At 39.9% G+C, this 12,979-nt stretch overlaps 1 protein-coding gene across 1 annotated transcript in view; it reads right to left on the reverse strand.

The window, feature by feature from the left end:
• The window catches only part of KCNH7 (potassium voltage-gated channel subfamily H member 7), a 321,521-nt gene that overhangs the window by 119,007 nt on the left and 189,535 nt on the right, over nucleotides 1-12,979 (reverse strand). Inside the window, exon 3 of the mRNA XM_081314535.1 lies at nucleotides 4,842-4,997. Within this exon, the coding sequence (XP_081170661.1) occupies nucleotides 4,842-4,997 (156 nt within the window). The remainder of the gene's footprint in view (nucleotides 1-4,841; nucleotides 4,998-12,979) is intronic.

A 12,979-nucleotide genomic window follows, 5' to 3' on the forward strand; every position in this document is an offset into this window, starting at 1 on the left:
CCAGCCTTTTCTCACTTGCTAGAAACTGTTTTATTTGCTGTAATCTTCTTTTGCTTCTGCTTCTTGGTTCAGTTTACAATATTCAACGTAGGATACAGGATAAATACAGGATAAAAAGGATTGGAGAAGGACAATCAATATATATCCAAAGGGCAACACACGTCATGTTGAACTTATAGGTGGAAAACTGAGAACCTGAGGCATTCCTAACCAGACAGGCTTTTGAAGCAAGAAATACATTCCATTTTAGAATCAATCATGATATGAGGTAGAGGCAGATTAATTATTTATAGGTTGTTTTGCTGTAAAGCTCAGATGTGTAAGGCCAAGCACTATGCTAAATAATGAAACAGACTAAGTAAGCAGAATATCAGTTATATAATACTTTGTCACATAAGGCTCACAAAGTTTTTATAAGACTCTGTTCCATCCATTTATATAACTTTTGGTGAAAGTTAAAAAATCTATTGTTGAGTTTGATAATGGCTGTTTAATACAAATGTTTATGAATATGTTAACTGTATCATTACAACATTTCCCACCAGTGGTGTAGCGTGGGGGGTGCAGGGGGGGCCGGCCGCACCGGGCGCAACATCTGGGGGGGCGCTCGCACTCGCAGCTCTCTGCCCCTGCCTGGCTCACTCACTCTCTCTCACTGCAGTGCTGGCTGTGCGAATCCGATCCGAGCCGCCGGGTCGCCACCCACTGTGGAGGGGTGGGGGTGCCAGGCGTGCGGTGCGGTTAGGGGATGCAAATTACTTGCCTTGCCCCGGGTGCTGACAACCCACGCTACGCCACTGTTTCCCACATTTTTTCCCCTCTTCCAGAATTCTCTTTCTTACATAGCATATTCCTTTGTTTTGTAATCAAAAGTGAACAATACTTGAATTTAGAGTAGTCTTTTCCTGAGTAGGATTTGTGGCTAAATAAACACAGCAAGGACAGGAATGAGCTACTCATGACTTCAGAGAAATGCATCAGTCAGCAACTGCCTTATATCTTCCTCCAAGAGTCTCTCATAGTCAGTGTTTACTGCCGAACATATGAGTAAAGAATTAATCATGTTCACTTTTTCAATCTGTAAAATGATAAATTTTAATATCTAACACAGGTTTACCAAAACAAAGAATGAATGTAATAAACTTCTGGAAAAGGAAATCTTTTTCTTAATTTGGCCCACAATATCTGCACAGTTCATCTAAGTTCAGTCATCTATACAGTGCTGCACAGTTTTGCTTTATTATTGGCTTGAGCCATGTGGAAATGTTGAAAAAAGAAGTGAAGCAAAAATATGTAACTAAATAAAAAGCAAATCTACATTCTCAAAATCAAGACTGTAATTATGACATTATGAAATAGTTTTTAATAAAATTGTCGAGGATTCATATCTCAGTGAAGAACTGTGATTTTTCTCTCAGTAACATTTTGATCTGGCATCCAGTTTTTACTACGTGAGTTATCTGATTATAATTGCTTTTTGAGCCAGATCTATCTCTATAGCTATATAAGGCTTGCCTGGCTGGCTCAAGAATTCTGCAAGTTGAAGTCCACGAGTCATAAAAGAGCCAAGGTTGCCTACCCCTGGGTTTTCCAGATGCTTGTCTCTCCCTCCCTCCCTCAACTCTGCTTGGATAATTTTCATTCAACATTTTTGCAAGATCAAAGAGTTATTTTTCTGCGTTTATATATTACACAGCATACCAATTAATCTCTGCTTTCCTATAGTTTCACAAATGTTTTCTTCAAATATTGTGCCCAACTGTATATCCAAAAGGAAGGTATCATAATCAAAGTAGTCAGGTGCAAAATTGACAGCAAGACTGGCCGGGCCATTTGATGACCATATCTTCACTCGCTGAAGTTCCAGATTGGGGATGTCCAAACATTGCAAGTTTAAGACTTGTGGATTTCAACTCGCAGAATTCTGAGTGTTGAAATCCACAAGTTTTGATGTTGTCAAGGTTGGACACTCTCCTCTAGATGGTTTGATCACTCTATTAACTCATTTATTAGTAATCAGTGTTCTCGACTGTTGATTTTGGTGTCAGAGTGGTTTCCTGAGGTTGTATAACAATGGGAAAAGTTAACTAGACAATTAAAAACTAGTAAATAAGTACAGAATCTCCAAGAAATGTTCCAGCTAGGAGATCTGGGAGACAAGATAGCTGAAAAGATTCTAATTTTATTACTATATCAAATATTATGTGGATGTGTCATTGTATTCCTGCTCAAAGTTAAGAATCCAAAGGCTCATACAACTTATTTATTTGAACAATCTGGCCTGGTCTGATGGGTTTGGGGTTGGATTTAGTTTTAACACAGTTTTATTATTGTATTATATTGGGCATAATTATTTAATTCTTTTTAACTTCTTTTTTAACTTTTGTATTTATATTTTGATATTTATTGCCCTGTACACCTCCCTGAGTCCTTCGGGAGAAGGGCGGTATAAAAATTTAATAAATAATAAATAATAATAATAATAATAATAACAACTATTTCTATACTTCAGGACACAACCCAGGGCCAGAAACATACAAGCTGAAAGCTAAGGGCCATATACAGCCCCCCGTTTCCTTTGTTCATTATCTGACTGTGGCCGCAGAAAACTGATAGAACAGCTTCCCTCCATTTTGTTGCCATTTTTTCTAAATTAATGTATTTGATGAAAGGTAAGATTTTCCGCCTCCACCATTTCTGTCTTAAAAGTAGCAATCTCCAGGTTCAGGCTACACCAAAGGGAATTCTAAATTGTGTAAGATGTTTTGCTATACTCTAAATTTCATGGTTCGCTAAGCTAAGACATTTATGTAACCCACGCTATAGAGACCTGCTCCAGTAAGCAGAACAATGGAATTGCTATTTTAATTTCCTCTTCCTGTCCTATAGCTCAAATGATACCAACAAGGGCTAGGGCTTAGTCTCTATATGTAGTTCAAAATCAACAATGCTGCGCTGGAGCTCACATTTGCAGAGGAATGTTATGGTTTAGTTATAATGGGTAACTCTGGGACCAATGTGCATATTGGCTTGTGCTTGGTATCTTTGCCCATCTGACTTTTTTGTTTTGTGACTGGCCATAAACCTGTTGGGAAACTCCCAGGAAACCCCCTTCTGATGCAGCAATAATATCTACTATGCGAACTCATCGTTCCAAATAGGTCTAGTATCTGATATGCAGATATGTAATTCTGTTCCATTTTCTGTTCAAGATAAAAATCTTGATACGTAGCCCTTACGGCACAGTATTTCCTTTTGGCTGTTTGCCTTCATGAAACAATTGCAGATTTTTCCCCCTTCTCCCTTTGTTCCTATTTTTTTTAATTGGTTAACCTTTTGTCACTTATTAACTCACTCCTAAAAAAAAAATACCTCCCACTGGAATCCGTGGAAATGCCAGCACACATTTCATCAGAGGCATCAGGCTGCTTATTCCTGGAATGGAGGATAGGAGGGAGAATTCAGGATACTAGGTGCTTTTTGTTCTTTCTGAGTAGAACAGCAGCTCCAAGCAGATGGAAAATCTTTCCTGCTGATTCTCCCAAGTGAAAGATAAAACTGCAGTTATTTGAATCACATAATGTATGTGAAAGGGACGCGGTGGCTCAGTGGGTTAGGACGTTGAGTTTGTCGATCAGAAGGTCGGCAGTTTGGCGGGTCGAATCCCGAGTGCCACGTAGCAGAGTGAGCGCCTGTTACTCATCCCAGATTCTTCCAACCTAGCAGTTCGAAAGTCCATAAAAATGCAAGTAGAAAAATAGGGACCACTACGGTGGGAAGGTAACAGCGCTCCATGCACCTTTGGCGTCTAGTCATGCCGGCCACATGACCATGGAAACATCCTTGGACAAGCGCTGGCTCTTCGGCTTTGAAATGGAGATGAGCACCGGCCCATTGAGTCGGAAATGACTAGCATGCATGTGCGGAGGAACCTTTACTTTTACCTAATGTATGTGATGAACCTCCAGCAACAGAAGCCCACAGTCTGCAGTGTCTAGCCAAAAGCATATTATCTTGTGTTCCTGGAGGCTAGGTAGCAAAGAAGGGTTGTGGCAATTCTGGAACCACACAGAAATGCAATAACACAACCAATATGATTGATTAAAGACCGGGATATACCAAACCATTATATCCCTAGGATAGGAATTTTTTTTTGTTCTTCTTTATATTAGTCACAAAATTACAGCTCTTGAATTCCTCTTCTCACCCTATCATATAGAATTTGGCTATGAAAAAAACCTAGCTCATTGGATGTTGTGGCCATATCTCTATCCCTCTGAATTGCTACTAGCAATTAAGTTTGACTCTGATTTGGATCTTGTTGAATTTGGAGGCAAAGCTGTCCTCACTTTGAAATGGCTCACACACATTTATCCCTGAACAGAATTCATGAAGCTATCATAAAAATGAACATTCCAGAATTTGAAGCTTAAAATTATATGTGAATCTATATGAAGGCATGGTTAATACTCTTAAGATATTGGCAGTCATTTATAGGTCAGAACTGACCATTGAACAGCAACGACTGAACAAATAAAATAAAAAATAAAAATTAAACAACAATAATCATTTTGAATTTACGGCACATATTTCTCAAATGGAAATATAATAATTGAACCCAGGTATTGTTAACAAAAGCACCTGCTTTTCCAAAAGCTATGCTCATTCCATTCCACAGATTTTCTTTCCAAAGAACGTGCTATGATCATTACTCAATTCTAACCGAATAACAAAATAACAACATTGTAAGGGACCTTAGACGTCTTCTAGTCCAACCCCCTGCTCAAGAATTCAACTTCTCTTACCCCAGAGGTACCCCTAATAAAGATACCTATACTTACGGTTTGTAACTTTGGCTGTTAGTATCTGGCTGAATTTCTCTGGAGACTCCACATTTTCTTCATCAGTTACATATTCAAAGCTAATAATAAACATCATGGCCACTCCTTCTTGATTTTTCACTGGGATGATGTGGGTGTTACAAATGAAGGTAGACCCTAGAAAGAAGAGGAAAAAGCATCAACAAAAGTTTCTACGGAAATAATTCAGTTCCAACTACTTCCTTATAAGAGATTCCAAAATGGTCAGTGAAATACAGGCACTCTTGTTTTGTTGTGAGTGTCCTCTGACAATTCAAACGCAGTGTGCTCTATCCCAGAACACCTTCCACTTGCATTGTGGCTTCTTCCTCAACTGCGTTTTGTGCACCGCAAAAGCTTTGGACACATGTGTAGAATCCTACCAGGGATCAACACTCAGAATCCTACTCAGTTATCAACAATCAAGTGAAATTTTGACTGAGAACTTTATTTATGGCAAATGAAACCCTTTTGGTCCCTAAAGCACTGAGGCACAAATGGTTTTCCAAAGGCTTGTAAGTGATCATGTGAAAAATTTTTCCTGGTCATTTGCACAGGGATATATATGCACAGAATCTTCTGGGATTGCTGCCAAAACAAATCATGTTGGGAACCATGTGCGGGATAGCGATACCCTTCAGCCAAAGTCAGGGTGGTCAAAAATATAAGACTGTATTCAATTTGACAAAAACTGCAGTATTTCTTTTACCAGTATGCTCAATCCCAGGCTGTCACTCTCTTTGTGTATACATACACACACACACATACATACACATAAACATAAACTGTTCTGTCTAGAAGCAGAAACATGGGAACTTACAAGTGCTGGTTCATCCTCCACAAACTTCAGGCAAGTCCTTACTAAGGTTACTTAGCCCTCCCCCCCAAAAAAATAAAAATAAAATATGGCAGCAATTGTCCCTCTAGCTCAACAATCTGATTTAAGTTGTGCTTTTGTTGGTGCAGCCTATGAAAGCAGTTGCAGAGTACCCGCCATCGCGTTCACGTCCATCACACAAACATGCAGAAAGCATCGCTGAAATGGCAGAAAATAGACATGGAAAAATGCCCTTTTCGTTTTGAAGTCCAGCGCATATACTGAAATCAGCAAAAAGGGCACATTTCTGTACCATTTATATTTAGCTTGTTCCTTTTTAAAAATAGACACGTAATTGACTGAAAATAGTGAAATCTGTTTTTTCCCCCTCCAGAACCTGCTACTTATTTAATTATTTACAGTACAGTAACTTTTAGGACTCCTCCTCTGCCTGGGAGTCTAGGCTGTTGCTCAGAGTAAAAAAACAAACAAACCCAAATAATAGCTATAACGCATATGGAATGCTATCATCAGAATAAACCCTTAAAGCACTGCAGCAAAATAAGGCAGACACTGCTGTATGATGACATCGCATTTACTGCACTAGGTTGACTGATCACTTTTTGCACTCAATCCACGGGTTTGGCCTCCAAAATAAGTCACCTGCTTCATGGTGACCCATCCTAGATGTTAATTCCTCCAGGGGAGGTCTTTGTAATGATAGCTCCCAATGCAATGCCCTGCTGGTTAGTCATCTGGCAAAAGGTCTTCTTCTGTGCGATTCCTGAAATGTCACGGGGCCCTCTTTGGATCTGCAGTTGCTTTGCCATTACTCTGATTTTAGGAAAGGTGTCAAGATACACCTTTATTTTTAGCCTTTCAACGTGTCTTCTTGACCCCTGCTCCTTGTCAGTATTGGATTAGGTTGATATAATATTTCTAAATGTATTTTTCACTCTTTTGTTTTATGTTTCTCTTCCTATATTTAGTCACCTTGAATGCCATACTTTGATGGGAGTTATAGTTCAATATAGCTGCAGGGTGTCAACTTGGGAAGGCTGTGGCATTCTCGCATGTATCACAAAATAAAATTTATATTGTTTCTCCTGTTGTGTGTCATTTTATGATTGCACAAGCCACACATAAAAACTGACAGGTCTTGCCTTTCAAATTTTGTAGCTCCAGCTTCAATCCATTTAATAAAACAGTTAAGCTGTGACACTTGCCACAGTTTCCATGGGAACAAACAGGATGACTTTAGTAAACAGAAAATAAGCAATTTAAGACTCTTCCATCTGGGGTAAAAATAGAAGTGCTACAGGCTGCACGCTGTAACTGAGACTGGTTAATCAGAGAATTGGAAGAGAGACTAGACAGATCCATTATGCTTTCAGTTAATTAAGAAAAATAAATATTGACTTTAAAGACTTCAAAATGATATTTCCTGATTTATTGGAAAAGGCAGTTGCATAACGTAGTTTGGAAATGTTTGACATGTTTTGCATCAGGTTTATTACATAGTGACATGCAGACTGCTTAGCCTCTGATGCCAATGAGGGAGGGAGGGAGGAGAAAGGAAATGAGATACATACTTAGAGCACAATGTAGAATTAGTTGTAATGGGCTTTGGAAATGGAGGACTTTGCTCATGTGATCCACAATTGGCACTATTTTGGCAGAAAGTCATGTTGGAAGCATGGAGTTTCCTTCTTGGTTTTTAAGTCCATGGCTAAATCTGGAAGGCAAAGCCACTCAAGCTTGTTCTAACTCTTCTTTACCCCAGGGCTGATCTTCAGCTTCTTCCTGGACTGACATCTAGAGTTCTGCTTATACAGCTGGTTATAGTTCAATGCATCTGCCAGGTGTCAACTTGGGAAGGCTTATATATGATCAAAAAAGAGGAGAAACGTTTGCATGAAAATTGTACATATTGACTCATCTGGCTTGAATGTAGGTATGATGGCCAACACTGAAATGGGAAGACCAGATTGGTCTAAGACATTGGAAACACTGTGATCAGTTATCCCTATCTAGTAATTGATTGGCAATTTTAAGAATGCTTTTTAACTAGGCACACCATATCTGGGTGGCAAAATTTCAAGTGACTCCCAGAAGGCTTGCACATTTCTGATGGAATGTTATTTCTTGAGTTAGGCTGGAAAAAACGACTTCCTCAAAGGGATAGAATTATCCTTTGGCACAGTCTAGGGCCCCACCCAGCATCCATGGTTCTGCAAATGGGATGTTTTAAAGTAATGGAAGGAGAAAATGAATTAATACATGAATTTCGGCATCAGCACGTTACCTATACGGAATTCATTATGTAGAAATCCTACAGTTATATACTTCTTACATTTCTCCTTGTTTTCTTCCTCATAAATGTGAACATTTGAAGGATTCCAATGTCCATTTCTGAAGTTAAAGCTTTTAATTGAATTACTCTTGGTTTATCTTGAATTACGCTATATAATCTTAAACACATTCTTCCAAACTATTTCATCAAAGAAATTGTGGTTGGTTTTGAATATAAAACATCCTGTTTTGGGTATAGTGCTTGGCACTCAAAAGAGGCTTTTGCATTCAGACTAGGACCATTGACCACAGAACATGTTGCTTTGAATTTGACGGGGTTGGAATGCAAAACATTTTGTATGTCTGGATTACCTATGGAGAAATTCTGTTTGATGTCTGATTGAGAGCTCAGGATGTTTCCAAAAGTTTCCAAAACACAATGAAAAATGAAACCCGTTGATTAGATTAAGGAATCATCAGGAATTACCTTTTTCTTAACCCCAGTATTGAAGAGGGGTTGGCCACGGACCTTCTGATAATCTTCCTTTCAAATACTAACCAGGCTTGAATCTTCTTAGATTTTGGCAGATCATAAATAGCTGATTAGATATAACCACATACTATGGCAAGATGTACCAATAGCACTTAGACTTATATACTGCTTCAGAGTGCTTTACAGTCCTCTCTAAGTGGTTTACAGAGTCAGCATATTGTCCCCAACTATCTGGGTCCTCATTTTACCAACCTCGGAAGGATGGAAGGCTGAGTCAACCTTGAGCTGGTCAGGACTGAACTGCTGGCGGTTGGCTGAGTTAGCCTGCCATACTGCGTTCTAAACACTGCACCACCACAGCTCTTTTTTACAAGTATGTCCTATCTAATTTAATGGAGTTTATTCCCAAGTATGAATTCCCTGACTGCAAAAATGAAATATATTCAGAGTCAAAAGGCAATGATGGAAAACTTGGATGAATGAATATTCTTTTTCTTGTGACAAAAAAAGAGGATTTAATTATTTAAAAGTACACTCCGCGTAGCAGAGTGAGCGCCTGTTACTCGTCCCAGCTTCTGCCAACCTAGCAGTTCGAAAGCACGTAAAAATGCAAGTAGAAAAATAGGGACCACTACGGTGGGAAGGTAACAGCGTTCCGTGCGCCTTTGGCGTCTAGTCATGCCGGCCACATGACCAGGGAGACGTCCTCGGACAAACGCTGGCTCTTCGGCTTTGAAACGGAGATGAGCACCGGCCCCTAGAGTCGGAAACGACTAGCACGCATGTACGGGGGAACCTTTACCTTTTTTTTACACTCTGTAGGTAACAGAACCGGGACAAGGCAAACCTGTGTGCATGCTATGGGATGGAAAGAGAGCATTGGTTCCTGCTAAGCAAGCTCATAGTTTTGTTCATAGACTGTTTCATTACTGCTGCAGAAAGGAAGTGTTAGCTTGATACCGTAGACGTGCATTAAAAGTGGCATTTAGAACTTGTGTGCATTGAAGACTTGAAACATAATGTGAACACACAAAGTCTAAAAAAAAACCCAACCAAACTTTTACAAGAATATGAGATTTTATATCATCAGAGTTGAAGATAAATCCTTCCCCATCCCAGCAGACTTTCTAAAGAATGACAGAATGAACATCAACAGCTTATTACAGGGGTAGGCAACCTCGTCTCTTTTATGACTCATGGACTTCAACTCCCAGAATTCCTCAGTCAGCACAGCATAGCTGACTGAGGAATTCTGGGAGTTGAAGTCCATGAATCATAAAAGAGCCGAGGTTGCCTACCTCTGGCCTATTATATAGCCAATACCAACTTGAAATAAGCTATGGAAGCACCTTTAGAAGTCTGAAGAATAAATATGCAAATGCAGACAAGACTGAACCCCACTGTGATTTCCATCACATATTCTCTGTCATTTCCTACTGACAAGCCCATCATAAAGAGGCAGATGATGATGATGATGATGAACAACAACAGTTCTTCAAACCCTGCACATCATTTCTACTAATCTGGCCTATGACCATCATTGAGAATATTCTGTCATTTTTCAAATGATCGCCTGTACTGAGGTTAGTTTTGAATAATATAAGCAGATTTCACGAACACATTCCCATTTAAGGTTGTTGATTAGTATTGATTGAAATGGCCCCCAAGGCTGAGTCTTACACAAACTTCGCTAACAATTTACTCTGTACCAAAGGTGCTTTTTTTCACGAGGCAACTCGTGAAGACGTTTCGCTTCTCATCTAAGAAGCTTCTTCAGCTCTGTATCATATCTTTCAATAAAGTGCTGTGCTTTCTTTCTTTTCCTATTAAATTTTCCTCATTAAAATGGCTCTCTTGTTCAATTACCCAGATGGCATCTATCAAATCCATTGCTGAAATACCAAGTTGTTTTTCCTACAAACAGGTTATCAGGCTAGTCTCTTAATGGAGTTAAACTCAGCTGAATCAAATGTGGTACTGTCATCTTGCATCGTTAAAGACTGGCAGCTCAAGAAAGGCATTATTCAAGTTCTGCAGAGCTGGTGTCTGCCTGCTAACGTACCTTCTCAAAGTCAAAGAGTTTATCTTCCCACTTGCACTTCTTGTGCATCCATGAAATGTGGCCAGTTTGGAGCAGATTAAATACTGTATATGGGGATGAAACTATGAGGAGAATGAAAGGAATTGGCAGTGTCTGAGCAATGGCCCAGGTATACTGAATGTGGCCTCCTTGGTGTTCTCTGAGTTTGGTGGGGTGTTGTTGTTTTTTTGCAGATGTTTCATTCCCAAAGTAGGCAACATCATCAGTTCAAGGACCCCATAGTTCAACTCTGAGCTACGAATGTTCACTTTTATCAATACACTGAATGTAGCTTATAATTAGAGAACCTATCCAAGAAATAATGAACACGGAACTAATACTCTAACCATGTCCAAATTATTTTTATTTATTTTATTTATTTATTTTTATTACATTTATATCCCGCCCTTCTCCGAAGACTCAGGGCGGCTTACAAGCTTAGCAGTAGCCTTCATTCTATGTATATGCCTGCTTGTTAGGGCTTTCACACCCCCCCCCCAAGCGGCATTATTACAAAGTCAGCTTATTGCCCCCAACAATCTGGGTCCTCATTTTACCTACCTCGGAAGGATGGAAGGCTGAGTCAACCTTGAGCCTGGTGGGATGCGAACCTGCACTAATTGCAGGCAGCTGGTGTTACTTAAGGAGGCATTAGCCCACTGCTCCACCAAGGTCTTCCCATCACTGGCTACTTTTATTTGCAATCTTAAGACAAGTTTTGTTTGCACGAAACCCTGCCTAAACTTCTGCAAAGATTCAAAGAAAGGTTTTTTTTAGAATTTGCAAGGAAAAAAAAGTAAAAAGCAAAACCCACAGTAATTTATCCATTCTGAAAAAATTCTGAGGAACCCTAAATAAATCTATTCATAAAAATGGATAAACACGATAAAATTGAATTTGTGCTGGAATTATTTGGCCATTTTACTCAGTGTTGAGAGGACTGCAAAGAGAGAAAACCTATTTAGGAAAAAAAAAAAGAAAGGACAATAAAAGGAGAGTGAAAATATCCATCCAACTAGTTTATAAATAAATAGAAATACTTGCTTTATTTCAGTGAGGATGTGATCAGTACTCGATCTGCCAAAGGAAAACAAGGACCCTGCTTTTCCTTCTGATGCATCTTTAAGACTGGAGATAGGCTACACAGCCTTTCAATTAGAACAAGGAAGCTCAGCCAATGACCTTAAGGTTGCAGGTAGGTTTTACTTTTCCAAGTAAAGATCACTGGCCTGTCTGGTAAAGTTAGGTGAGACACGCATAAAACATGTATGCCTTAAAAGGTAAAGGTAAAGGTTCCCCCGTACATGCGTGCTAGTCGTTTCCGACTCTAGGGGCCGGTGCTCATCTCCGTTTCAAAGCCGAAGAGCCAGCGTTTGTCCGAGGATGTCTCCGTGGTCATGTGGCCGGCATGACTGGACGCCAAAGGCGCACGGAACGCTGTTACCTTCCCACCGTAGTGGTCCCTATTTTTCTACTTGCATTTTTACGTGCTTTCGAACTGCTAGGTTGGCAGAAGCTGGGACGAGTAACAGGCGCTCACTCTGTTACGCGGCACTCGGGATTCGACCCGCCAAACTGCCGACCTTCTGATCGACAAGCTCAGCGTCCTAACCCACTGAGCCACTGTGTCCCTGTATGCCTTAAAATGGGCTAAATATATTGCAGGAGAAGGAGAAGGAGAATGCTTCAATTGTGAAGAGTATGCTTTGATGTAAATCTGATGTAGAATTTAATACTAATTAGGATTTATGTAGATTTGTGCCACATCAAAAAATCTGGGTTTTTATATTATATTTCACTAATCAATAACACTTATGTTCTGTTCATAGTTTTGTCTTTGATCTGTGCTGTCTCAATCAAGTACCTTCGGCTTAAAATTCAACAATAATCTTTAAGATTTATTTATTTATTTATTTATTTATTTATTTGTTTGTTTGTTTGTTTGTTTTATATACCGCCCTTCTCCCGGAGGACTCAGGGCGGTGTACAGAGCAATAAAGTAAGAAAAATACAATAAAGCAACAGAGTAAGAAAATTGTAAAACCCAAATCCATCAGGCCAGGCCGGCTTGTTGGAATTGATAAGTTTTTAGATCACGCCGGAAGGAGCGAAGGTCGGGGGCCATCCGGATTTCAGCTGGTAAGCGGTTCCAAAGGATTGGCGCACCCATCGAGAATGCTCTCCCCCTGGGGGTCACCAGCCGACATTCTCTGACCGGTGGCACCCTGAGGAGGCCTTCTCTGTGGGAGCGCACAGGACGGAGGGATGTTGACGCTGGCAGTAGGTGCTCCCGTAGGTAATCCGGACCCACGCCATGTAGGGCTTTGTATGTCATCACTAACACCTTCCTTTAGAGAAAGGATATGAAATACCGCATACAGTAAAAGCCTAAGTCCTGAATGAACTAGATATTACAAGCTTTTACAATAGTTGAGATC

Source organism: Vipera berus, assembly GCF_964194415.1.
Source record: "Vipera berus genome assembly, chromosome: 1".
NCBI classification, from domain to species: Eukaryota; Metazoa; Chordata; class Lepidosauria; order Squamata; family Viperidae; genus Vipera; species Vipera berus.